The sequence below is a fragment of the Pseudorca crassidens genome, chromosome 15, assembly GCF_039906515.1.
Source record: "Pseudorca crassidens isolate mPseCra1 chromosome 15, mPseCra1.hap1, whole genome shotgun sequence".
Classification (NCBI taxonomy): domain Eukaryota; kingdom Metazoa; phylum Chordata; class Mammalia; order Artiodactyla; family Delphinidae; genus Pseudorca; species Pseudorca crassidens.
The window spans coordinates 70,638,072-70,663,352 of NC_090310.1; the positions used below are offsets into that span (position 1 = coordinate 70,638,072).

Sequence of the window (25,281 nt, forward strand, 5' to 3'; positions counted from 1 at the left end):
GGTGAGGAGTTTCTGTTCACCTCCCAGGTCCAGCAGATCTTCCCTCTGGGCTACCGGGAGGTGTGAGGCCACGCCCTCGTCCAGCTCTTCCACCGAGGGTGTGGCAGCATGGAGTGCAGCCTGCCTGTGAGCAAGCCCAGGTTTCCACAGGCAGCCAGCTTTCAGGGTGAACAGGAAGCAACCAGAGTCCCCTTGCCAGTTCCGCAGAAACCTCGCCTTAAAAAAAAAAAAAAAGCATTCAAATGTACATTTCTGGGTGCCACTCTGGTTGCCTCTGTAGCTTGCAGACAAAATCTCTGTGCCTAGAACATGGTTTAATGGGCCCTTCCCTTCCTGTGGCTATTTTTGTAATGGTCTGTGCTGCTGTGGATCGAAAATAATGCTGTACAGAGAAAAGAGCTGCCTGCCTGATGGATGGGTGGGGACAGGCATAGTAAGCCAGCCCAGGAAGCCTGAGAAGATCTGTCATTGAAGAGACGCAGGTAGGTATAATCAGTTGGTTGGTTGTTAGAATGGTCATTGGCATGCCACCCTGGTGTGATAATGCAGGTAGGTACCCAAGCAGGGTCACTGGCCTTGGAGAGACGAAGATTTTTTTGAAGACAAGCCCAAGGTGGATTTAGTTGTCAGTTCAAAGCATCCCTTTTCTGTATGACAAATCAGACCAAGACGTACATTCCCCAAGTTCTCAGATCTGGGGCCAGTCCTGGCCCATTGTAGACCCCCTCTGAGTACCATCCACCAGGAGAACTGGGATCGCAGTTTAAAGTGTTTCCTGTCATCTCTGAACTCGATCAGCCGGAGCGCCCCTGCTTGGGTTCTTGCTGGCCCCTTGGCTTTCTTCCTGGAGCTTCATGGTCTGACTCAGAGGAAGGTGGTCTTTTCCCTCGGACAAGAAGGTGGCAGGTGGGAATTAACCTAGGCTTTCCTGACCCGTGTTTTCCCAGTCTTATGGGCAGGAGAAGAAAGCTTTTCTAACCAGTGACGAAGAGGTTCTGCGCTGGCCGTTGGGTAAGGAGCCATCTGTGCCGTCATGTGGCTTCCCTGGCTGTGGATGTAGACCACTTTCATTTTCCCAGGACATCCCTCCTTTACTGGCTCTGCTGTCTCAGGCAGCCTCACTGACCTGAGACACGCCTCCTCCGGGCTCTCCTACGATAGCCAGGTGACTGCCTTTGCCTTTCACTGCAAATGTCTTGATCCTTCTTCCTAGTGGAAAGCAGGACAGCAAATTGGAGCAAATGCACAGATCAGTGTCACCTCGAATTCCTCCAGACCTGACAATGGTTGAATGACCCAGGAGGCCCAGCGGGGGGGCGGGTGGAGAGACCCTCACTTGGGATGGGACCTCCTGGCCCACGGTGGGGAGTGGCCTGCCTCACCACACGCACACACAGCACCACCTACAAGGACAGGGGCTTTCTGCAGCCTGACCAGAGGGCTCAGGTCAGGAAGCCCCGCTCCACGGCTGCCCTGCAGGGAGGAGAGAGGAGCGGTTTCTGGCCTCGTCACAGCCCTTGACAAGGGCCTGCGGTCCTGAGCGCTGAGGGCAGGGCCTCCCCACACACACACCTGCACGTCATCACCCACGGCTGCGCCTAGGGCTAGATACTCACTGGCCTTCCAGCTTGAGCTCATCTCTCACCACCTCAGTTCTGTTGGGCGAGAAAACAACGCTAAGTAGTACCAGGTCACCCCACCAAACAAGCTCACGGAACAGAACGCAGTCGTCCTCCTGGCCATTTCAGTTGAACTGATCAAGTCCTGTCTCAGCCTGAGAGTCCTCAGTGGGTCTTCCAGAGTCAGTCTGGGGTTCTGTTCCCTGCTGGAGGCCACTGCAGCTGGCCCAAGGACACCCACAGTGACCCCTGGCTGCCACTGCTGCCCACTCCGTCGTCCATGGTTAGGTCCTCTGTGAGCTGCTGCCTGTGTCTGCAGCCACCACGGGGTCAGCTGACTGGCTTCAGGGTTCCACACTCAGTTGGTCTAGCTCCCGAAGACTTGCTTGTTAGGTTCAGCAAAAAGCTGCTTCCCCAAGACTTAAGCTGGCCTCCAGAGGGCCAGATCAGGAACAGGGCCTGGTGTGTCCCCGCCCAGGGGCTTCGTCAGGGGCCCCTTTCCCCGTTGGCACAGGCCCTGAGCGTCACCCCAACAAGATTCAATTGCTTTGAACATTAGAAGTTGGCCTTTAATCCTACTCCTTCAAGACCCCAGGGTCCTTAGACATAGCCACCCTCTCCTTAGCCAATGACAAGCTTATCAGTACCCTCCTCCCAGATGGCTGATTGCTCCAGGTCTGACTCAGTTTCCCTTTGTCTAGCATAAATTCTGCCACACTGCACTTCATTCCCCCAGGAGGCACTCCAGTGACCCCGCGCGTGCGAGACGGGCGAGCTGGAACTTCCCTGGAGCGCCTGAGGGAAACTGCCCCACTCACCCCTCCACGTTGTGGGTCTTGCCCCCAGGGTAAATCAGGAGATAGAAGCGTTCTCAGCTTTCTTTGATTCCCCCACAAAATAGTCAGCAGATGAGAAATGCGTTTACGTTTTTATTTAGGAGAAATCGAAAGATTTTCAGTACCATTTCGGCCCATTTCAAATTGTACAAGCAGTTTGTCCCTGTTCCCCTCCCTTATCCAAATCCACAGATACAAAATCTAGGAAATGTGCAATTTGCATCTTAGAAATAGCAGCATCCCCACAGGGGACCTTGTGAGGCCTGGAGACTCAGCCCGGAGAGGGCAGCGCACTCCTCCCGCCCCGGCACAGCCCCGGTCCAAAGGCAAGTTCCATCTTTCTGTTAAAAACGTCCCTAGGGCGAAGAGCCCCCTCCACCCAGGCCCGGTGACAGCCAAAGTGTGCCTGTGCCTCTCTCTCGGTTTGGTCTCTCACATGCAGCCACTGCAGGAGGAGAGGCCCTCTGGACAAACAGAAGCCGGGCAGTGGCCTCTTAGCACCAAGACGATGGCTTCTTCGGCGTCTCCGGGAGACGGGAAGTGCACCACAAGCCAGCTGCCCCTGCCTTCTCCAGCCTCCCTTCCACAGATACCCTCGCCCTCAGGGAACAAAGGGTCTGAGCTGAACACCAGACCGGAAGTGGGTGGCAGAAAACCAAGAACCTGCAGGCCTCTGGCAACCTCTTCCCGACTTGCACAAAGGCGGCGCCGCTCAGTACCCTTTCAGTCAACCACGTCAGGGGGGCGGGGTTGGGGGAGGACGAGGTCTCTTTTCAACAACAACGATGGCACAGTCTGGCCCTCCCGACGCACTGAACAAGGCGGGGTGCTGGGGGGCAGGGTGGGAACCCGCTGCCCGGGGGCAAGCACCCCTCCCCGCGCGCATCACCCAGTGGCCTGCCGACCAGGCTGCATCCGCTGAGGGTGGCGCTGGCTCTCCGGGCCACGTCTGCAGCAAACCGCGGGACAGGGCAGCGGGCCGGGCCGGAGCCAGGGATGAATGACAGTCTCTCTCTGAACACAAATTACAGGATTAGCAGGCACCCCTCTCCGGGTGCCTGCTCTGCGGCTGACTCCTGAGAAAGACCACGGGCCTGCAGCCTTCTGCGCTCCACGACTCCAGACGGCCTCCACCCGAGACATTCCACCTCCAACTCCAGTCACATCGGGGGCCTTCAAACCACTCATCAAGGGAAGGAACAGATGTCATAAAGCATTAGCCGAGAAAAGCTACTCATCAACACACACGCGGCAGAGCCCGGCTCCTGAATTCAGGAAAGGGCGCTCACGGCAGGTAAGCACGCAGACTCCTCTCAGGTCGCCGCTTGCCACCTGTCCCGAGTGGACAGCAGGAGAGACTCCCGCAGCCGGAGGGGAGACAGCCCGCTCCACCCCGTGGGGCTCTGGCCCGAGCAGCCTGAGGGCTGTGAAAGCCTGGGGCCTAAGACAGCAAAGCAGGAACTACGCGTTCTCTGCGAATCCTCACGGTCCCACAAACCACAAGACAGGATTTTAACAACGCGAGGCAACAGGTGCTGGCCCCGCCCCTGTCCACAGGGTCAGCGGCGCCTGCTCACCCCACACTCTGGGTCCCCACCCCAGCTCAGGTAGGATGGTTGGTTCCCGCGGGGTCGGGGGTTCCGTCTGCTCCTCCTCCCACTCGGGCTCTGGGCCAACCAGGGGGAGCTGACGTCAGCCCTCGCCCCCCTCCCCAGCGCGACAGCACTGGGAACACACACAGATTGCAGCAGAAACGAATTCCAACCGAGGTCTGTGGGTTCCACCTAGACCTAGAGCTGGGCCGCCCAGCGGCTCTGTGATCCCACCTCCACCCTCCACTCACTCGGCCCAAGTCAGCATCCAACCCTTGGTTGAGAGGTTGCCTGCAGCCGCCCCAGCCCCAGCGTTGCTCGGCTCGGCTACTGTGAATGGACCACAGGAGACAAAACAGACTGAAGCCTTGCTCCGGGAGGGGCCCGTTCAGGAGAGGGCGTGGGCTCCACACTCCCCACTTTTTCGGGTGTTGGAGCTTCTGTGAGGGCAGGTGCTCCCCCAGTCACACAGAGATGGCCCCCCAGTCCCGGGCAGGAAGGCTGGGAGGGCCTGTGCTCCCAAGAAAGGGAGCGAAGGAAGCCGGTTCAGGAGAGCTGGAGAGGGGCCTCCAGTGGGAGTGGGGAGGATGGAGCCCCGTTACTCTCCTGACCTGGGCAGGCTGCCGGCTTCTGCCTGGAACGGCTGGCCACGCCGACCTTTACGTGTCTAGAGGACTTTTCTTCTCCAGCACATAACTGAGCCTTGCCAATCAATGGGATACAGGACAATCTAGACATAATACAAAAGGTAAGTCAAACCAATAACCTGCCCCAGGTAAAGTCTGAGCAAGGAAAAAGGGGGAAGAAACTTTAGGAAAAGCCCAAACTCCAGGTTTGGTTTGTTTAAGATTTTCTTCTTGGCTGGTTCTCCTCTCCTGCAAAGTGCCTTTATCCACTTGGGCTGCGATGTTTGAATAGACAGAGCCGCTCCAACCCGAGGATTCTGGTCCGAGAAGAGGACAGGAAAACAAGAGGCAACCGGGCCCAAGGCAGGGCCGGCACAGGCAGGGAGCTGTGGGTGAGGAGGTGCCCCAAAAGGGCGACGCTGAGCCTCTGTGGAAGGCAGCCTGGCACATGGGGGAGAGGGGGTGTCACAGGCCCTGCCATGGGACCACGGACTGAGCAGGACAAAACCCATGGCACCCACATCTTGGCCTGGAGAACATGCTGAGACTTCCCGGTGGAACGGCCTCCCAGGGCCGTGAGCGCACTCGGGACCTGCAGGTACCACCGACCCTCGCCCACCTCCCACCTTTGCTTCCCGACAGCAGGTGGGCACTTGGCTGCGAAAGGAGCTCCAAGTCGTACAGGGCCACCCACCCCAGGTGCCACGAGTCCTCCAGCCAGGCTTTCCACTTCAGGAGCCCACGACTCAGGAAAACGAGAGCCCACCTTCCAAATCACAAAGCTCGTCAACGGTCAAGAATTAATACACGTAATCGAAGTACGCAGAGCATCTGTGCCATAAACCCAGGTTTCCTTTGTCAGAATGGCGATCTGGGCTCACCTACTAAAACTGCATCTACAACCCCATGTAAAAAATACAATAAACCAAACATGTACAAGACACAGGCAACAAGAAACACTGACATAGTTCACCATCTCTCATGAGTCCAAGTGCATACAGAGAAGAGGGGAAAGATTAGTCACCTTACGAAACAAGCTTTTTCTTTGGGAGAGACTAACCCCACCCTACTTCCCTCAACTCTAGAGCCCACAGACTGCCCTCTCCTGAAGGCAGCAGCACAGTCTAACCCTGGGTGGGGCGCAAACCGTGGTGACCTCCCTGGCCACGGGGCCGGCTGCGGCCGTCCTGCATCCCCACCGCACTCTGGCGCGCGCCGGCTCCGGGCTGCTGCGGCTGTGTCTCTGCAGCCGGTTGGCTGTGTTCCTGGTTTTGCCCCCAGGGCCCCGGGTACCTGCTGCGACGTCCCTTTAGGCACCTGCTCGATGAACCAACCATTTCTGTCTCCATCACCTCATTCCTTAGTCACTCGGGTCCCAGAGTAAAGGAAGGAGGAGGGTCTGTCCAGCCTGGGCAGTCTCGCCGTTCAGGGGGTCGCCCTGGCTAGCGGGCAGGCTGACTCCTGTGAGCAAAACCTGCCCGCAGGCAGCACCGTGACACTTCCACTTTTTAAGGACGAGCTGGTGCTGAGCTCGGGGCCCTACGTCCTGCGTGAACTTGTCCACCATGTAATTTATGTTTTCTGTTTCGCTGTTTGGGTTGTAAATGACATGAATACAAATAAAATAACCAAGAAACTCCGCTGTAAAGACACGGCCCTCGGCTGGGGCACGCAGGGCTCTGGGAGTGACGCCGGCAGGGTGGCGTCGCAGACACTCGGATGTGGCTTCACGCGGGGCCGCCCCGGCCTCCCCCGCAACCCCCCGACACGGGCTGCTCTCCCCAACACCCACGTGCTACGTCAGGCAGATGCGTCACAAGTAAAGCATCAAACGAGTATCTGTGCTGTATATGGATACATATAAATTAATCTGCATGTACATAACCACTACAGGAAAAGTTCTAGGTGTCTGTTCTCTGAAGGAAGGCAATCACTCGCCATTCTGGGCAATTCCGCAAAGAGGCCTTGGGGCTAAATATGGAAAGGATACAAAAACAGGCTGCCAAACTTGCCAAGTCCTCACAAGTCACCTGTTTGAAACCAAGAAGAGGTGGTCCCTAACAGGACAGGGCAAGCAAGAGGAGACTCTTTAGAAGAACAATGGTTCAAGGGCTTTTGGTTTCCGAAAAAAAGCCTCTCCTGGAGGCAGGAGGTGCGACCCCCGTCTCTGTGCTCAGAGCCAAACCTGGGAGATGCCCTGCCCGGCCCCGTTCCCGGGGGGACGGGGGAGAAGGACCGTGCCGAACACCGCCCCCCCCAGTATTCTTGCCCAAAGCCCCTGCCCTGTCTCTGGGGTCTCCGAGGCCTTGGTGCTCTGGGAAGCGGGTGGTTTCTGGGAGGTGATGCACCTTTGCCAGCCCCCTCTTCACCTGCTGCTCTCGGGGCAGCCGGTCTCGGGGAGATCGGGATTTACCGTTCAGCACAGCTTTGTAGGCAACTTTCTCAATGTTTCAAAGGCACCTTTTCCTGTGACTTTTCTCAATTTAAAAAATGGATATGAGGGTTAGGCTTAAGTAGACAGAGATCTTGGTTCCAAGTCTGGGGATATAAATATAGAACTTTAAAAACATCCTCACAAGGACCTGTCCAGCGATGTCCAGCACACCAACCAGGCCCCAGGCACGGGGCCCAGGAGGACTCTGGGTCTTCTGCTGGGAACCCCACATGCAGGTCTTTGTGCTGAGGGCCACCCTGGCTCCGATAATTCCGAGAAGTCCCCGAATCCCGCTAGCTCTCAGTCTAACCAGGCGAGCGTGGGCCTGCCTTCCCAAACCAGAGGCGGCTCTGGGGTGAGGGTCGATAGAGGGCAGAGAGAGCCCCAGCAGCTGTGCGCCTTCACTCCCATCCCCCATCCCTGTTTCGCTTGTCAATTTTCCTCTAAATGTGTCTAGACTGAAAAAAAAAAAAGGCGGCACATAGGGCAGTACATTAGGCTTAACAACAAATGTTTCTTTAGTTGATCTGATCACTGAAGAGTTATGGTCCATGATTCAAACTCCCATGAAAAAGCAGAATTACTGTAACAACTTACGAGAGTGGTAAGCATCAAACACTAATCACATAACCGGTCAGTTTTCTGAACTGCGGGTAACAGCATGTTCTGCACTATCATCCCGTAAGGCAAGGCAAACCTGCTATGCAATGTTGCTGGTCACCGCTTAAGGAGCAGAGGTCTCTTCAAAGGTACCACCTTCCCGAAGGAGGGCAAAAGGGGCCCCAGCGGTTGCAGGTGTGGTTCTGAGCGTGTGATAACCCCGGCCTGACCTTGGAAGGTGCGGGAACACGCAGCCCAGCGATCTCCAGAGAACAGACAGAGGGCATTTCCAGAGATGATATAAAAGACCACGTACTGCTTTGCTAACCAAAGTTTCTATGTAATGAAAGTGTTTATAATCTGATGTTTTATTAAATGTGTATAGGCAGATTTATATGTTAAAAACTTGATTCTGTGTCTATGAATATGAAATCTGAACTATTTATCCACTGGAAGGCAAAAGAAAGGTCCTACATTGTGGGCGGAAGAACTGCCAGACGCTCCTCCCTGCTCGCTGGGGTGGCGGGCTGGGTGCGGACGGCGGCAGGCTTGGCCGCGTGGAGACCTGTGTGAGCATGGCGGGCCGGGTACGGCGGCGGCCCGGGGCAGCAGAGGGGGGTCAGGCCCTTCCATGTGGAGGGTGGCCGCCCCGGCCAGGCCTTCACAGCCGTCGGTTCCGGTTCAGTCAGTTTCTGAGGAGAAAACACAGGCCCGTCACCTCTATGTGCATCGCCAGGATGGCCCGTCCTCCCACGTCTGTGGACTTAATCCCACCAGCCCCTCCCTGCCTTCCAGCCCGAGGGAAGGTGGGGAAGGGCATTTGGGCTGAGGACGGGGTGCTGGCTAAACCCGGCGGGGCACTGGGACCACCCAGGGGCCACCCGAACCGGGGCATGGAGCCGGGGCGGGAGCCTGACTTCTCTGGGCCGGGAACCCTCGCTGTGCGCCACCCTCCCCCCATCCCCGGATCTCCAGGGAACGCTGCTGTCGCACAGCAGCAGCTGGTCTACTTCCAAATATGTGTCCCACAGATGCCCCCCTTGTCGGGGGTCGTTCGGAGAGGCCCTCACCATCGATGCTTACAGGTGGGGCCCCGGCATTGAGGCTGGCTCGGGAAGCCACGAGAAAACAGCTACAGACAGACAGGCAGACAGGCCCTCCCTGTCCCCTCGGGTACCTCCCTCAGCCAAAAGAGGGTGACGCCACAATGGCACAGCCGCCCTGGCCACTCCTGCTCTGTCCCACCTAGGACACCAGCTCCTTGCTTAGTGTTGGAGCTACCAGCTGAGGGGAGCCGGTGGATTTAAACCCATTCCTCCCAACTCCAGGTTAGCATTTTTAATTGTGGTCAAATATACGTCACATAAAACCTACCATTTTAACCATTTTTAATAAGTATACAATTATGTGGCATTAAGTACATTCACAATGTTGTGTAACCACCACCCTATTTCCAGCTACAAGAATGTAATTCAAAAAAAAAACGGGGGGGGCTACCATGGTGGCGCAGTGGTTGAGAGTCCGCCTGCCGATGCAGGGGACACGGGTTCGTGCCCCGGTCCAGGAACATCCGAACATCCCACATGCCGCAGAGCGGCTGGGCCCGTGAGCCATGGCCACTGAGCCTGCGCGTCCGGAGTCTGTGCTCCGCAACGGGAGAGGCCACAACAGTGAGAGGCCCGTGTACCACAAAAATAAAAATAAATAAATAAATAAAAAAGAATTTAATTCAGTAGAATTTCAATTAAAAAAAACAAAAAACCTAAAGAAATTAGTTTTCCTAGTGCCCAGCAATCTGCCATGCTGCTGGCAGAGCCAAAGCCAGGGGTGGGCAGGCCCGGTGCTGGAGAAGGTGCCTGAGGCAACCCGCCCTGTGAGCCCACACCTGTTCCCTGGTGCCCGTGATGCTCCCTGCGGGGACCTCACTGACTCACAGGGGCTTGGAGGAAACAAGGTCGAGTCCAGAAACGCCGGCCCTGGAACCACCTTCTAAAGGTCCCAAATCAGGGAATCTGGGAATCCAGATACTTCCTTGGTTTCCACAGCTTCCCGTGAAGAGCTCAGCTACCTCGCTCCTGGCCAACCTGTGACAAGGCCACCCAAGAGGAGGGTGGGAGGGAAGGGAGAGGCCAGGAACTCAGAGATCAAGACCCAAGAAAATCAACACCCAATAACGTGATTTGTCTGAGGCTTCAAACTGTCTTCAGTAAAATAATCTTCTAAAGCTTTCTTTCAAGTACTACTGTCCTGATCCAGAGAAAATGAGGAACAAAATTCAAGCATTCGATTCCATGTTATGTCTAAGAGGGAAGAAGATTTTCCACTACCTCTATATCAGGAAGAATAACTGCAATGCAAATTACAGGATTTTTCATCATTTAGAAAAAAAAGCACTTTGTGTATCTAAGGTCAATTAAAGGCTCCCTCTGCTTTTGTTCACCAACTGGGGTTGAATTTCCTCTTAAGTCCTATTCTCTCTCTTACCCAGCGGTCGTGGTTCTATCTGGCTCAGATGACATTCTGACCTATTCTCCTTTGGCTAAGAAATGACTAGAGAAGGGTGGGCCCTTGGAGGTTCACTACACTCCTTCCCCTGAGCAGGTTTAACAAACACGAAACAAAAAAACCAAGTGTCAAGCCTTTATCATATGATGATGCTCCAATGGATTCTGCTGCCAGGTGCCCCCCGAAGCAGCCAGACAACACGGTCCTGCTGCCAGACAGCCTTAGAAACAGCAGATGCCCCGGCACTGGATTCGGTGCCTGCCACAGGTGCCCCCCAGACCCACAGAGGACGGCACAGCCCCACAGGCTCCTTACCCAGCTGAGGTCCAGCCTGGGGACTCGGCGTGTCAACGGGCTCTGAGCTGGCCTCAGGGGCACCGGGTTCCCATGACTCACTGTTTTCGGACACCTCTGAATAGGTGTCGCCCATCCCTTTGTGAACTGCTGCAGGGTCGCTGGGGCCCTGGCCCTCACCACCCGTGTCGGCCACGGCCCGGGTCTCCTCACCCATCCTCTCGGCAAACCACTGCTTGACCTGCTGGGCGCTCATCTGGGTTTTGTCGCAGAGGCTCTGCAGGTCCTGCTCGTACAGCATCTTGTGGGTCACGTAATAGTCTTGCAGCAGCTCCTGGTTGCCGGGGCTGATGACCAGCAGCCCGGGGGGGAAGTTGCCCCGTCTGTAGTCTTCGTACCACTTGAGCTGGCCGTTCTTCAGGGCGTACCTGCTGTCCCCAAACCAGCGCACCACCTCGGGCCGCGGCAGGCCCGTCTGGGCCGTGATGGAGTCGTAGTCCTGGTTGCTGGGCCACTGCGTCTGCAGGAAGAGCTGCCGCAGCAGGTGCCGCTGCTGGGCCGTCTTCCTGTAGCTCACCTTGCCCGGCAGCTGCTCCGCTGGCTTGCTGGGCACGTCGTCCTCGGGCTCACAGGCGCCCAGCCCTGGGAGCTCGCCCTTGCCGTTGGCCTCCGTGACTCGCAGGTTCTTGAGGTTGATTTTGATGGGGCTGACTTTGCGTTCTGCCAGCACGTGGCTGCCGGGCGTTTCTGGGGAGCCATCTTCCCCTGGGACCCTCGGGTCCCTGGCAGAGCCCTCCTCCCCCTCATCCTCGGCGGCCTCCTCCTCCCCCTGAGAGGCGCCCTCCTCAGCCTTCTTGGCCTCCTCGGCACTCACTTTTTTCCGTCTCTCTGAAAACCAGCCATCAATCTCCCTGCGGGTCATTTTGGTCTCGGTCCTCAGGCGGTCCAGTTCCTCGTCGAGAGGAAGGGGGTTTTGGGCAAAACTGTTCTCCAGGGCCCTGAGCTGCTCGGGGGCCCGCTCCTTGTATTTGGTTGGTGTGAAGTCAGGGGTCTGGTGCCAGGACTGTCGCTTGGCAGAAGGGGGGGTAGCTGGGGTGGCCGCTGTCAGGAGGCAGGTCACCTCCGGGGCCTTGGACGCCAGGGAGAAGGGCACCTCGGGCACAGAGTCGACGAGGAGGGCGCCATGCTCCCCGGCCAGCCCGGCCCTGGAGCCCTTCAGGTTCCGGCAGTGGTACCTGCGGTCACTGAACCACTTCCGCACCTCACGGGTGCTGAGGCCGGTCACTTTGGTCAGATGCTCAACTTCGCTCTGTCCTGGGAACTGGTTCCGACAGAAGCTCCCTTTCAGAGCTGACAGCTGTTCATGAGATTTCTTGTTTTTGTAGATGCTGGCATCCAGGAAGGCTTGGGAGGTGATGCTGGGACACGCCGTGAGGAGGGACTGGGCGGCATTCACCACCTTCACGGCGGACGTTGTATTTGAACACACGGTGTTAATGGGCGCGACAGCGGGCAGCTTGGGGACAGATGTGACTGCCAGGGGGAGAGATGAGCTGGGTGCCTGCAACCCATTGGCCATCAGTGGCTGAGTGACCAGAAGTCCCCCGGCTGTGCCCTCTGGCTGGCCCACCACGTGGCCAGGCAGAGTGGGCTGGATGAGATGTTGGACGTTGCCGCCACTGGCAACCAGCGGGGTGTTGAGGACAGTGATTGTGGGCTGGGGGACGGACTGGATGACCGTGTTGAACATCTTTTTCCGGGCGTCCTCAATCTCCTCCGGGGACCAGCTGATACCTTGCTTCAGCCTCTGGGCGGTGAACCAGATCTTGAGCTGCTCTTCCGGGTACTTGGTGACCACGGTCAAATAGCAGAGCTCGGCTTTGGTTGGGTAGGGGAACTTGTGGAAGGAGTTCTTCAGAAAGCTGTTGGAGTCCATGGCCGCGTTGTACGTGGGGATGCTGCTCAGCGGGATCATCACTTTGGGGAGGGACTTGGCCGTGGGCAGGGGCTGGTGGGCGTGGTGCTGGGCGTGCGGGGGCGGCTGCTGCAGGGAGAGGAACTGGGCGATGCCCGCGGGCAGCACCGGCACCGTCCCCAGCAGGGGCCCGTTGGCCGAGTGAGGGGGTTTTGCGGAGTTGGTAGAGGCCTGGCTGACCGGGGCTGCCCCGTTGACAAAGGCGTGGTCCCCCTCTTTCACCTCCGTGTCCCCGGCTGAAGGGGTCGGTAAGGCCTCCCCAGCAGGCTGACTGGGGACGTTCTCCTTGAGCGTGTGAATTTTTTTGGCTTCGGCTTTGCCTTTCATTATCTTCATGATTGGAGTTTTGGTGATGATGATTTCCGCCTGTCCATCTGTCCCTTCCATGTTTGGCTCCCCCGATGGGTCGGGAGGGCTGGTGCTCTCGGGGACACTCTGCTCCACGATGACATGATTGTCTGGCTTGGCCACGTTCCACACAAAGCTGGCTTCCCCCGAGTGACACTTGGCATTGTGCAGAGAAAGCCCCTCGGGAGTTTTTGCCAGAAAACTGCATTCAGTGCATACAAAGTTCGGGTCTTTGCTAAAGTCTGTGTGCTCTGAGCTCAGGTGTCCCACAAACCGGGTTATGTCCTGGGATCTGAAGTCACAGCATTTACAGGCATATGTGTAGCCGTCCAAGGTGCTCCGGTGCCCGTTGGCCAGTGCGGCACTGTCTGGACTGCTGGTGCCCTGGGTGGCCTCGCCGCTGGCGGTGGGAGCTTCTGGGGGCGGCTCCTGCGGGGGCCCCTCGGGCACGGGCTCCTCGGGCAGGGCCTCGGCGCCGGTGTCCTGCAGCACCACGGTCTTCACGGGGATCATGCACGGGGTGGTGGACTTCCTCTTGCTGGCCATGGTGACAGCCGCGCTGGGGGGTCAGTGGGCGACAGTTCGTCCTGTCGGGGGCCTCACAGCGCAGGTTCCAGCTGCTCCATGAGGCCCAAAGAAACAGCTTCCAAGGGCGGCTTTTTCAGTTGTTTGCAGAAAGCAAGTTTTCCCTATTAAACCTGAGGAGGAAAAGAGAAACGGTGAGCATCCCTCTCTCGGGCTGCGTGTGTATTTCCCAGACTCCCAGGCACACTCCACTGCTTGCCTTCGATCACCCGGGCCTTTTCCCAAGGAACCAACATCCAACCTCGGATGTGACTTTTGAGTCAGAAGCCCCACAAACACTCACAAAAATAGTGCCCTGAGGAATGACGCGGGGACGTCCCAACACCACTGGACAGACTTCAGCCATGTGTTTCTGTGTTGTGTTTCCCTCTGTTTCCTCGCATAAAATAACTCAGATTCAAAAATGACAACAACAAAAAAAACCCTCTTCTGGACCTCCAAATGAATTCTGACCATGTCATAGCGAGAACAAAAGATCCTAGTGTAATTCTTGTTTAAATGTTTGGGCCCACAAGGGTTTTCTTTTCATAGCCTTCCCACGTGTGAGAGCAGGATGCCCGCTCCAGGCCCAGAGGCCAAGCCCACTGCAGTGCGTGCACCAGGGAGGGGCACTGATGCCACAGGAGCGGGGCTCTGCGGGCTGTCCCTACCTGCTACCCTGTCACCCCAGCCCCCTGTTGCTCAGGTGAAGCCCGAGGTCAGAAGGTCAGGGGATCCGCAGACGCGGTTTGTGGCCCATGAACTGTACATCTTGGGGCAGCAACCCCACAAGAAGCCTCACCTTAGGTGTGCACGCTACCCGTGACCTTGTAGTGGGCTTACTTTTTATTTTTTTCAGTGCCTTTATTAGTCCTTAAAAAAAAAAAAAAAAACAAACCTTAAATCTTTGTTCCATTTCAAATTTATTTCAAAAGCTGGGATGATTGATTTATTTACATGTTAAATACTACTACTACTAATTCTTTCATGAGATGCCAGGAGAAAAGTATTTCTGTGATCTCTACTATTAACATACCACCACAATCATCATTACCTTTTTTTTAGCAAATTGCAATGCTGATAATGACTAAAATAATAGTAATTCTAATACCAGAATCATGTTATCATCAGTGTTTGGATTTGATATAAAAATGTAAGAAAATTAAATACCTCTATTCAAATTCTTAGTAAATAAACACAGCAAACTATCTTTTCTGATTTTAAGACTAGTCCTGGTGATCATGATGATAAAAAATACTTACTCTTAAAAAAATAGTTGGTGTGAGATAAGGATAAACAGATATCCAGTGTACCCACCTGTCACCATTTCCCCCACTGATGTGAAATGTCAGGCATGTTTTTTTAACTTAATTTTTAATAGTAAAAAAAATATATCAACAGAAAATGAAATTTAAGAAAGCCACCTATAATCTTCCATCTAGTCCAGATATTTTATACACATTTTTAATCATTAATGGGCACACACTTGTGTTTTGGTTTTTTCCACTAAACATTTCATCATCAACAGTGTCGTTAAGTCAGCTTCGTAATTACAATATGCAACAGCTGCCTAGTCATGTACCACGACGGACTTAACCTCCTCTGCTGTGAACTGGCTTTCCGCGCACCACTCTCATAGGTGACAGTGAAATGACCTCTGGGCATAGAGGATGTATTTCTTCTATCATATTATTTCCTGAGGCTGAGCGCACAGAAACGGGTAATTTACCAGCTCAACAAGTATCAACATTTCTAAGCTCTTCTATCTATATATTACCGGCAAACATTTTAAATCAGGTGCTTTACCACCTGATTAGATTCCAAATCAGGAAAACTAAGAGTAATACAGTTTCGTTTCCAGTAAGCCAATCAGATTTTCCGATAAGACACTGAAGACATCAAACAGAATATCTGAATGTGCAAGTGCCGTAAGAAAAAACAGATAAGTCAGACTTCATCAAAATTAAAAAACTTCTGCGCTTTAAAGGCCATCATCAAGAAAGTGAAAAAGACAAGCCACAGAACAGGAGACAATATGTGAAAATCACATATCTGGTAAGGCGCTCATAACTGAATAATAAAAAGACAAAAACCCAATTTAAAAATAGGTAAAGGACTTAAATAGACATTTCTCCAAAGAAGACATACAAATGACCAATAAGCATATTAAAATAAGTGCTCAACATCATTAGTCATTAGGGAAATACAAATTAAACCACAATGGGATACCAATTCACACCCACCAGGATGGCTATAATCACAGTGACAGATAATACTACACGTGAGGAAGTGGGGGAATCTAGAGCCCTCCTACGTTGCTGGTGGGAAGGTGAAACGGTGCAGCCACTGCTGCACTTCAGAAACCAGTTTGGCAGTTCCTCAGAAAGTTATATATACACTTACCATAAGACCCAGTAATTCCACTCCTAGGTATATACCAAATAGAAGTGAAAATATGTCCACACAAATATTCAGAGCATCCTCATGATAATAGCCAAATAGTAGAAGCAACCTCAACGGCCATCAATGGGTGAATGAATAAACACAATACGGTATGTCCCTATGACAGACTACTGTTCAGCCATAGAAAGGCATGAAGTACTGACACATGCTACAGCACGGACAGAAACATCATGAAGGCAGACACAAAATGCTACATATCACGTGACTGCATTTGTATGAAACACCCAGAATAGGTACATCCACAGCGACAGAAAATAGATTAGTGTTTGCCAAGGGCTGAGGGGAGGGGAGAATGGGGACTGACCACTAATGGGGATGAGGTTTCTTTTGGGGGTGATGCAAATGTTCTAAAATTAGGTAGTGGTGATGGTTGCATAAAACTGTGAATATACTAAAAACCACTGAAAGGACCTCAAAAACCCAAGAAAGGTGGAGGACAGAAAGTTACAGCACTCAGTTCTGTAGAAGAAGGTCATCATTCTCACTTCTAAGGTTACAGGTGATGCCATTGATTTATGACTTCCTGATTTGCCTTCCTCTTCCTGACTTCTGCCCTGGGGAAAGGTGAAAGGCAGTGGCTGTGAACGTCAGGTTTGAGGCCAGAGAGGGAACAGAACCGCAGACCTGGCAGCTAAGGAAGCAAGCATGCTCACCAGGAGGCCAGGGAGCAGCGGAGCTGAGGAGCAGGGAAGTGCAGGCCCAAGGTACACAGCACCTGACACTCAGGCCTAACTGACATTTGCTATGGGGACTGGGCTCCACCGAGGAAGAGTTACATTATGTCCCTCGTATTTTATTTACTAAGGCTGAGAGGGGGACAACATGAAGATGCATTTGATTTGGGGAAATGGTCCCAATGTCATTCACAACTGAGTCTCAGGGTAGCCCCAAATTGTCTTTCAAATCAATGATGGAGGGGAGCACCACTGCCTACCACTCTCTGAGGGAGTCAGTCATCCATGATGAAGATGATTGAATAACAGCAGTGGGGGAGGGGGGAGGAGGGGCAGCCACTGCCACAGGTCACTGAGTGTTTAATACCAATACCATAGGGAGTGCTTTTAGCCACATCCTCTCATTTTACTCTCACAGCAAACCCCAGAGGAGGAACTACTGTCACTCCCGTTGTACAGACAAGAAAAACAAGGCTCAGAGAAGTGTAGTAACCACCTGAAGGGCGCACAGCTAGGAGGCAGCAGAGGCTGGTAAGCTGGTTACGGCGGAGCCTGCCCTCAACCGCTCCACGCACTGAGCTCTCCGAGCAACCACAACACTGCTGGAAGAAGGCCTGCATGACTTTCCTGAGCTGTATTTACCCCCGGTGTTTATTAGGAAAGATTTCAAACATTCAGCAAAGTTGAAAGAATTGTTCAGTGAATACCCACGTACTCACCACCTGGCTACTGCCACGCGGCTACTTCCAGCAACATGACCCATATAGGTAAGCTGGGGTTGGTCTATTTGTCACACATTTTTTAAAGGGTATCCAATAAAAGCGGTGCTTAAAGGGGAAAGCTCTAATTATCTAGAAACCACTCCTCCAGAAGGCACTCATGGACCACGCCTGACAAGCAAGGCAGCAATTACTGTGAGGAAACAGTTTGCCGAGTCGAGCCCCGTGTGAGGTGAGCTGTATGAATGTGAGGCTCTGTGCTGCCAGAGACTCGCAGCAAAGGACCAGACGACAACTGCAGGTTCTTCATTCTTTGTACAATCCTTTCTACACCCTTTCTCGAAAGCTTCTGTCTTATAAATGGATTGCTTTTTTAATGAGGAAATAAGACTGAAAGTACATAGCTTTCCCCCCAGAATCTGTCTTTGGAACCTGGGAATTGCTCAATTCCCTAAATTAACAAAGCTGCAGCTAATTGTCACTGTACTTCAACACTGCAAAGTATCACACATATGGGGGCTGGAAATGAGTTTGTAGATCACACTCTTAAAGTGTTTAGCTTTAAATTATAGATAAGTCAGAAACTTTCTGTTGTTGTTTTAATTCTCAGGAAGGAACTGAAAGGACAGTAAGAGTTCAACAAAAGATTTCAAATGTTTAGAAGGTGACTGTCAATAGACGCTTTCCAAATGTTATGGTGGCCGGGCCTCGGCCCTCCTGGACATGCAACCCACAATTTATTGACAGAAACAGGAATAATGGGAGAAGCTGACAGAGTTATAGAAACATAATCAGAGATTTCAATACACTACTCGTGGTTTTGAAAGCTCAAGTAGACAACAAGAAAGGATGTGAAGAATGAGACTTCTGTAACGAGGATGATTTGACAGATTTGGGTAGTCTTGAATATTCCACAGTAATCAACTTCATATTCTTTTAAGAACATTCATGAGACATATTTAAAAGTGGGTCACGTGTGGGGCTTCCCTGGTGGTGCAGTGGTTGGGGGTCTGCCTGCCGATGCGGGGGACACGGGTTCGTGCCCCGGTCCGGGAGGATCCCGCATGCCGCAGAGCGGCTGGGCCCGTCCGTGGGCTGTGGCCGCTGGGCCTGCGCGTCCGGAGCCTGTGCTCCGCGACGGGAGAGGCTGCAGCAGTGAGAGGCCCGCGTACCACAGAAAGAAAAAAAAAAAAAAGTGGATCATGTGGTATAACGGGTCACAAGGAAACCTCAACTCATTCCAAAATAAAAATTTGCAGGTAGCATTCCCTTTTCTTTGTAATTGTTAGCAATACAGATTTACATTGAAATGTATCTTTTTTCTTTTCTATTTCAAATGATGCTCTATGTAGAGTTTCTCTCAGAAATAATGAAGAAAAGTGAAAATCCTTCCTATTCTCCCCAGAGATAGCGACTGTTAACAATCTAGGGCCCATTATTTCAGATATGTTTTCTAGACATAAGTTACTACAACCAATTTTTTAAAAAACCAAAAAAGGAGTTGTATTTTCACATTCCGTTCTGATCCTCTTTTTTTCTTCCCACAACAATGTAGTTCCAACATCTCTCCCGGTCAGAACCTACAGTTTATCTCACTCTTTTAAACAATGTTCCAATTTATGCATGCATCATAATTTACTTAACCAGCCTAGCTCTTAACAGACATTTGCATTTCGCCAATTTTTGAAACTCTTACAAAAATGTTTCACTGGTTATCGCTGCGAATACTTTTGCACATTTGAAAATATCTGAAATTCTGAATTTCTGATAAGTACAATTGCTGTGGCATTTAAAATGCTGTCGGTAAACTACAAAACTGCCCTCTAAATAGGTGGTACTGACTTTCACCCCCATCACCAGAGAATGAGGTGATCTAAGTGTCACTGCATGTCATCACTACTTCTAGTCTTTGCTAATACGTACATGAAAAACTGGTCACTACTGTTTCAACTTGCATTTCTTTACCGGCATGGCTGAGAAGCTTTTCACGTGTTACTGACATTTTGTGATAAATTATTTTTTGTCCATTTTTCTATGGATTTTAAGAGTTCTCTATATATTAAGGAAATTGGCTCTTCATCATCTATCAGAGGAAGCTGTGGTTTATACCAACATCGCAAGGATGTTTTAAAACTAGGAAATCTCTAAAAATCATTAACATCATTAATAAATTAAAGGAGAGAAACCAAAACAGCACTTAATAGGATTACACTCACGTTTTTTCTTGTGGTAAAAAACACGTAACTTAAAATTTACCATCTTAACTACTTTTAAGTGTACAGTAGTGTTAACTACACCCACACTGTTGTATGTCGGATTTCCAGACCTCTTTTTATCTTGCAGAACTGCAACACTATACTCACTGAACAAAAATGGGTCCCCTTTCCCCTTCCCCAGCCCCTGAAAACCACCATTCTACTTTCTGCCTCTACAAGTTTGACAACTTTAGACGCCTCGTGTAAGTGGATCCATGCAGAACTTGTGTTTCTGTGACTGGCTTATTTCACTATGTCCTCAAGGTTCACCCATGTGGTATCATGTGACAGGATTCCCTTCCTTTGAAGGGCTGAATAATATTCCATTGTGTGTGTATACATATACATACGTATATATACATTGTGCGTGTATATATATATATATATGTGTATACATATATGTGTGTGTGTGTGTGTGTGTGTGTGTGTATTCTCCACATTTTCTTTATCCATTCATCTGGTGATGGACATTTAAGTTGCTTCCATATCTTGGCTATTGTAAATAATGCTATGAACATGGGTGTACAAATATCCTGCTTTCAATTCTTCTGGATATAAACCCTGAAGTAGGTTTGCTGGACACATGGATTTACTAAGGAACCTTCATAATGTTTTCCATAGCATCTACACCATTTTACATTCCCAGCAGTGACAAGGGTTCCAACTTTTCCACACCCTCACCAACACTTATTATTTTTGTGTGTGGGGTTTTTTTTTTGGGGGGGGGCATGGGGTAGATAGTGGCCATCCTAACAGGCATGAGGTGATATCCGATTTGGTTTGATCTGCATTTCGCTAATGATTAGTGACGTTGAGCATCTCTTCATATGCTTGTTGGCCTTTTGTATAGCTTCTTTGGAGAAATGTCTATCCAAGTCCTTTGCCCATTTTTAATCAGGTTGTTTTCTGTTTTTGTGTTGTAAGAGTTCTTTATGTATTCCAGATATTAACCCATTATCAGATATATGATTTGCAAATATTTCTCTCATTCTATAGGTTGCCTTTTCTTTCTGTTCACTGTTTCCTTTAATGCACAGAAGTTTTTAAGGTTAATATAGTCCCATTTGTCTATTTTTGCTTTTGTTGCATGTGCTTTTTGTGTCACAGCCAAGAAATCACTGCCAAACCAATATCATGAAGCTTTCCCCCTATGTTTCCTTCCAGGAGTTTTACAGTTTCAGGTCTTTATTTTTGACTTAATTTTTATATATGATGTAAAGTAACGGTCCAACTTTATTCTTTTTCATGTGGATGTCCAGTTTTCCCACATCACCATTTGTTGAACATTTGTTGAAGAGACTATCCTTTCTCCACTGTGTAGCCTTGGCATCCTTGCTGAAGATCATTTGGTCATATGTGAGAGAGTTTTATTTCTGGGCTCTGTATTCTGTTCCATTGGTCTGTGCCTGTCTTTATGCCAGTACCATACTGTTTTTATCACTGTAGCTTTGTAATATATTTTGAAATCAGGATGTGTGAGGCCTCTAGCTTTGTTTTTCTTTCACAAGATTGTTTTGGCTATTCAGGGTCCTTTGAGATTCCATATGAATTTTAGAATTTTTTTTCCATTTCTGCAAGCAAATGTCAATGGGATACCGATAGGGATAGCACTGAACCTGTAGATTACTTTGGGTAGTATGGACATTTTAACAATATTAAGTTTTTCAATCCATGAACATGAGATGTCTATTTACTTGCATCCTCTTTAATTTCTTTTGGAATTGTTCTGTAGTTTTTAATGTACAAGTCTTTTGACTCCTTGATTAAGCTTAAGTATTTTATTCTTTCTGACACTATTGTAAATGAGATTATTTTCCTAATTTCCTTTTTGGATTTTTCCCTGTTAGTATATAGAAGCTGATTTTGTTGTGTGTTGATTTTGTGTCCTGTAACTTTGTTGAATTCCTTTGTTCTAACAGTTATTTTGGTGGAATCTTTAGGGTTTCCTACCTATATGATCATGTCACCTGTGTACAGAGACAATTTTACTTTTTCCTTTCCAAGTCAGATGCCTCTGCTAAGACTTCCAGTAGTTTAAAAGAGGTGGTAAGAGTGGGCATCCTTGCCTTCTTCCTAATCCTAGATGAAAAGCTTTCAGTTCTTCACCATTAAGAATAATGTTAACTGTGGGCTTTTCATATATGGCCTTTATTATGCTGAGGTAATTACCTTCTATTCCTAGTTTGTTTAAGGTTTTTATCATAAAGGATGTTAAATTTTATCAAGTGCTTTTTCTTCATCAATTGAGATGATCACATGGTTCTTGTCCTTAGTTCTGTTAATGTTGTATATTACATTGATTGATTTTCACAAATCCTTGCATTCCGGGAATAAACCCACTTGGTCATAGTATATAATCCTTTTAATATGCTGTTGAATTCAATTTGCTAGTATTTTGTTGAGCATTTTTATATCAACATTCATCAGGAATATTGGTCTGCAGTCTTCTTTTCTTGTAGTATCTTTGTCTGGTTTTGGTATCAGGTAATGCTGACCTCATGAGTTTGGAAGTGTTCCCTCCTCTTCAATTTCTGGAAGAGTTTGAGAAGGTTTGGTGTTAAAATTCATTCATTTATTTTTTTAATAAATTTATTTCATTTGTTTATTTTTTTATTTTTTTGGCTGTGTTGGGTCTTTGTTGCCATGCATGGGCTTTCTCTAGTTGCGGCAAGTGGGGACTCTTCTTTGTTGCGATGCGTGGGCTTCTCATTGCAGTGTCTTCTCTTGTTGTGGAGCATGGGCTCTGAGCATGCAGGCTTCAGTAGTTGTGGCGTACGGGATTCAGTAGTTGTGGCTTGCAGGCTCTAGAGCGCAGGCTCAGCAGTTGTGGTGCATGGGCTTAGTTGCTCCGCAGCATGTGGGATCTTCCCGGACCAGGGCTTGAACCCGTGTCCCCTGCATTGGCAGGCAGATTCTTAACCACTGTGCCACCAGGGAAGTCCCATTCATTCATTTATTATTGAGGTACAGGTGAATTCAAACTTTTTACATGTTTGGTAGAAATCTCCAGTGAAGCCATTTGGCTTTTCTTTCTTAAAAGGTTTTTGATTACTGATTTAATCTCCTTATTAGTTATAAGTCTGGCCAGATTTTTTATTTCTTCATGATTCAGTCTTGGTAGGTTGTATGTATTGCAGAATTTATCCATTTCTTCTAGGTTATCCAATTTGTTGGCACATAATAGTCTCTTATGATCTTTTTTATTTTTGTGGCATCAGTTGTACTGTCTCCTCTTTCATTTCTGATTTTTGTTATTGGGTCTTCTCTCTTTTTTTCTTAGTCTGGCTAAGCATTTGTGAATTTTGTCCTTAAAAAAAAAAAACTCAACTCTGTTTTGAATATTTCTACTGTTTTTTATTCTCTATTTTCCCTCTAATCTTTATTAGTTCCTTCCTTCTGCCAGCTTTGGGTTTAGTTTGTTCTTCTTTTTCTAGTTCCCTGAGGTATAAAGTTAGTTGATTTGAGATCTTTCTTCTTTTTTTAATGAAAGTATTTACCACTATAAATGTCCCTCTTTGTATTGCTTTTGCTGCATACCTAAGTTTTGGAATGTTGTGTTTTTGTTTTCATTTGTTTCAAGGTATTCTCTAACTTCCCTTGTGATTTCATCCTTGACCCACTGGTTGTTCAAGAATGTGTTGTTTAATTTCCTCATATTTGTGAATTTTTCAGTTTTCCTTCTGCTATTGGTTCCTAGTTTCATTTCACTATGGTTGAAAAAGATACTTGATACAATTTCAATCTTCTTAAATATCTTAAGACTTGTTTTGTGTCCTAACATGTGATCTATCCTAGAAAATGTTCTCTGTGCACGTGAGAGGGTGCATATTCTGCTGTTGCTGGGTGAAGTGTTCTATATATGTCCATTAGGTGCAATTGTTCTTTAGTGTTATTCATCTAAACGACCATTCTTGAAAAGATTTAGCAAATGAAGGAAATAAAGGAAAAAAGAAGGAAATGTCCTTAGATGAAGGATTTCTCCCAGAAACCACAGCAAACATTATACCTAATAGTGAAACATTCAAGTCAGGAACAAGATAAGGATTCCCGCTATTATCATTTGACACAGTAATAGGATGCTAGATGGTAAAAACTGTTGAGACAAAGCAGTGTTACTTGCATATGAGGGGACTGTCTAGTAAGAAAACCCCCTGAAAATTTATTATGACTAATAAGAAAACTGACAGGATGATGAGATATATCTGCAACACACACATATCATTAAGTTTCCCATATGCCAAAAGTAATCAATTAGAGAAGGAAATGGAGGTGGGGAGAGAGTGAGCCCATTCACATTAACAAGCAAATGTGGAAAAGACCTCAGAATAAACCTTATATCACCTCACACCTGTCAAAATGGCTATCATCCAAAAGTCTACAAATAACAAATGCTGGTGAGAATGTGGAGAAAAGGGACCCTTGTTCACTGTTGGTGAGAATGTAAATTGGTGCAGTCACTATGGAAAACAGTATGGCGGTTCCTCAAAAAACTAAAAATAGAACTACCATATGATCCAGCAATCTCACTCCTGGGCATATATCTGGAAAAGATGAAAACTCAAATTTGAAAAGATACATCACCGCAATGTTCACAGCAGCACTATTTATAATAGCCAAGATATGGAAGCTACCTAAGTGTCCATGAACAGATGAATGAATAAAGAAGATGTAGTGTGTGTATGTGTGTGTGTATGTGCATATATATACATATATATGTGTGTGTGTGTATACACACACACACATACATATTTGACAGAATATTACTCAGCCATAAAAAAGAATGAAATTCTGCCATTTGCAACAACATGGATAGAACTAGACAACATTATGCTTAGTGAAATAAGTCAGACAGAGAACGACAAACACTCTATGTTGTCACTTATATGTAGAATCTCAAGGGTAAAACAATCAACTGTATATAACAAAACAGAAACAGACTTACAGATATAGAGAACAAACTAGTGGTTACCAGTAGGGAGACGGAAGGGGGTAGGTAAGATAGAGGTATGGGATTAACAGACACAAACTACTCTGTATAAAATAAACAACAAGGATATATTGTACAGCACAGGGAAATATAGCCATTATTTTGCAATAACTTTAAAAGGAGTATAATCTATAAAAATACTGAATCACTACGTTGTATACCTGAAACTAATATAGTATTATAAATCAACTATACTCAATTTTAAAAAAATTTTAAATAAACCTGATAAGATATGTATAAAATCTATATGACAATAACTATAAAACTTTAATAAGAACAAAAAAGACTTAAATATATAGAGAGCCATAGCATATTCCTAGAGATAAAGATTTGGATTTATATAGATGTCAATTCTCTCTAGATTAATCTCTAAATTCAGAAGAATTATAATCACAATCCAAATTCCATCAGGTAAAGCAAGTACTGTAAAATGTTAACGGTAAAATCTAGGTGGTGAGTATACGCATGGTCATTATAAAATTCTTTCAGTTTTTCTGTATGTTTGAAACTTTTTATTTAAAGTATGTTGGGAGAAATGCATCATGATTTTTGATGGAATTTGACAAGCTGAATCTGAAATTCCTCTGGAAGGAAAAAAGTACAAAATAGCTTTAAAAGTTTTGAGACAGAACTATTTAGAGGAACTTACTTTACATCAAAACATATTTTAAGGCTAGAATGATTAAAATAATGTACGATCAGCATAAGAATTGATAAGTGGATGAATGGATCATTTACATACACTTTGAATACATGGGATTTTCAGGCTATGAAAGCAGTGCTATTTTTA

At 48.7% G+C, this 25,281-nt stretch overlaps 1 protein-coding gene across 15 annotated transcripts in view; it reads right to left on the bottom strand.

Moving 5' to 3' along the window:
• Positions 1-2,535: 2,535 nt before the first annotated feature.
• Positions 2,536-25,281, bottom strand: part of ZHX3 (zinc fingers and homeoboxes 3) — a 145,999-nt gene continuing 123,253 nt past the window's right edge. For 13 of the 15 annotated variants that reach the window (XR_010935311.1, XR_010935304.1, XR_010935310.1 and 10 more), the window contains 3 exons: positions 10,528-13,527; positions 9,642-9,791; positions 2,536-8,399 (listed from right to left, as the gene is read on the bottom strand). Coding sequence is in view for 2 of the 15 variants with exons in the window: in XM_067708137.1 (XP_067564238.1) it covers positions 8,389-8,399; positions 10,528-13,375 (2,859 nt within the window). In the remaining 13 variants the exon portion in view is untranslated. The remainder of the gene's footprint in view (positions 8,400-9,641; positions 9,792-10,527; positions 13,528-25,281) is intronic. The other 2 variants (XM_067708138.1, XM_067708137.1) reach the window with 2 other exon arrangements.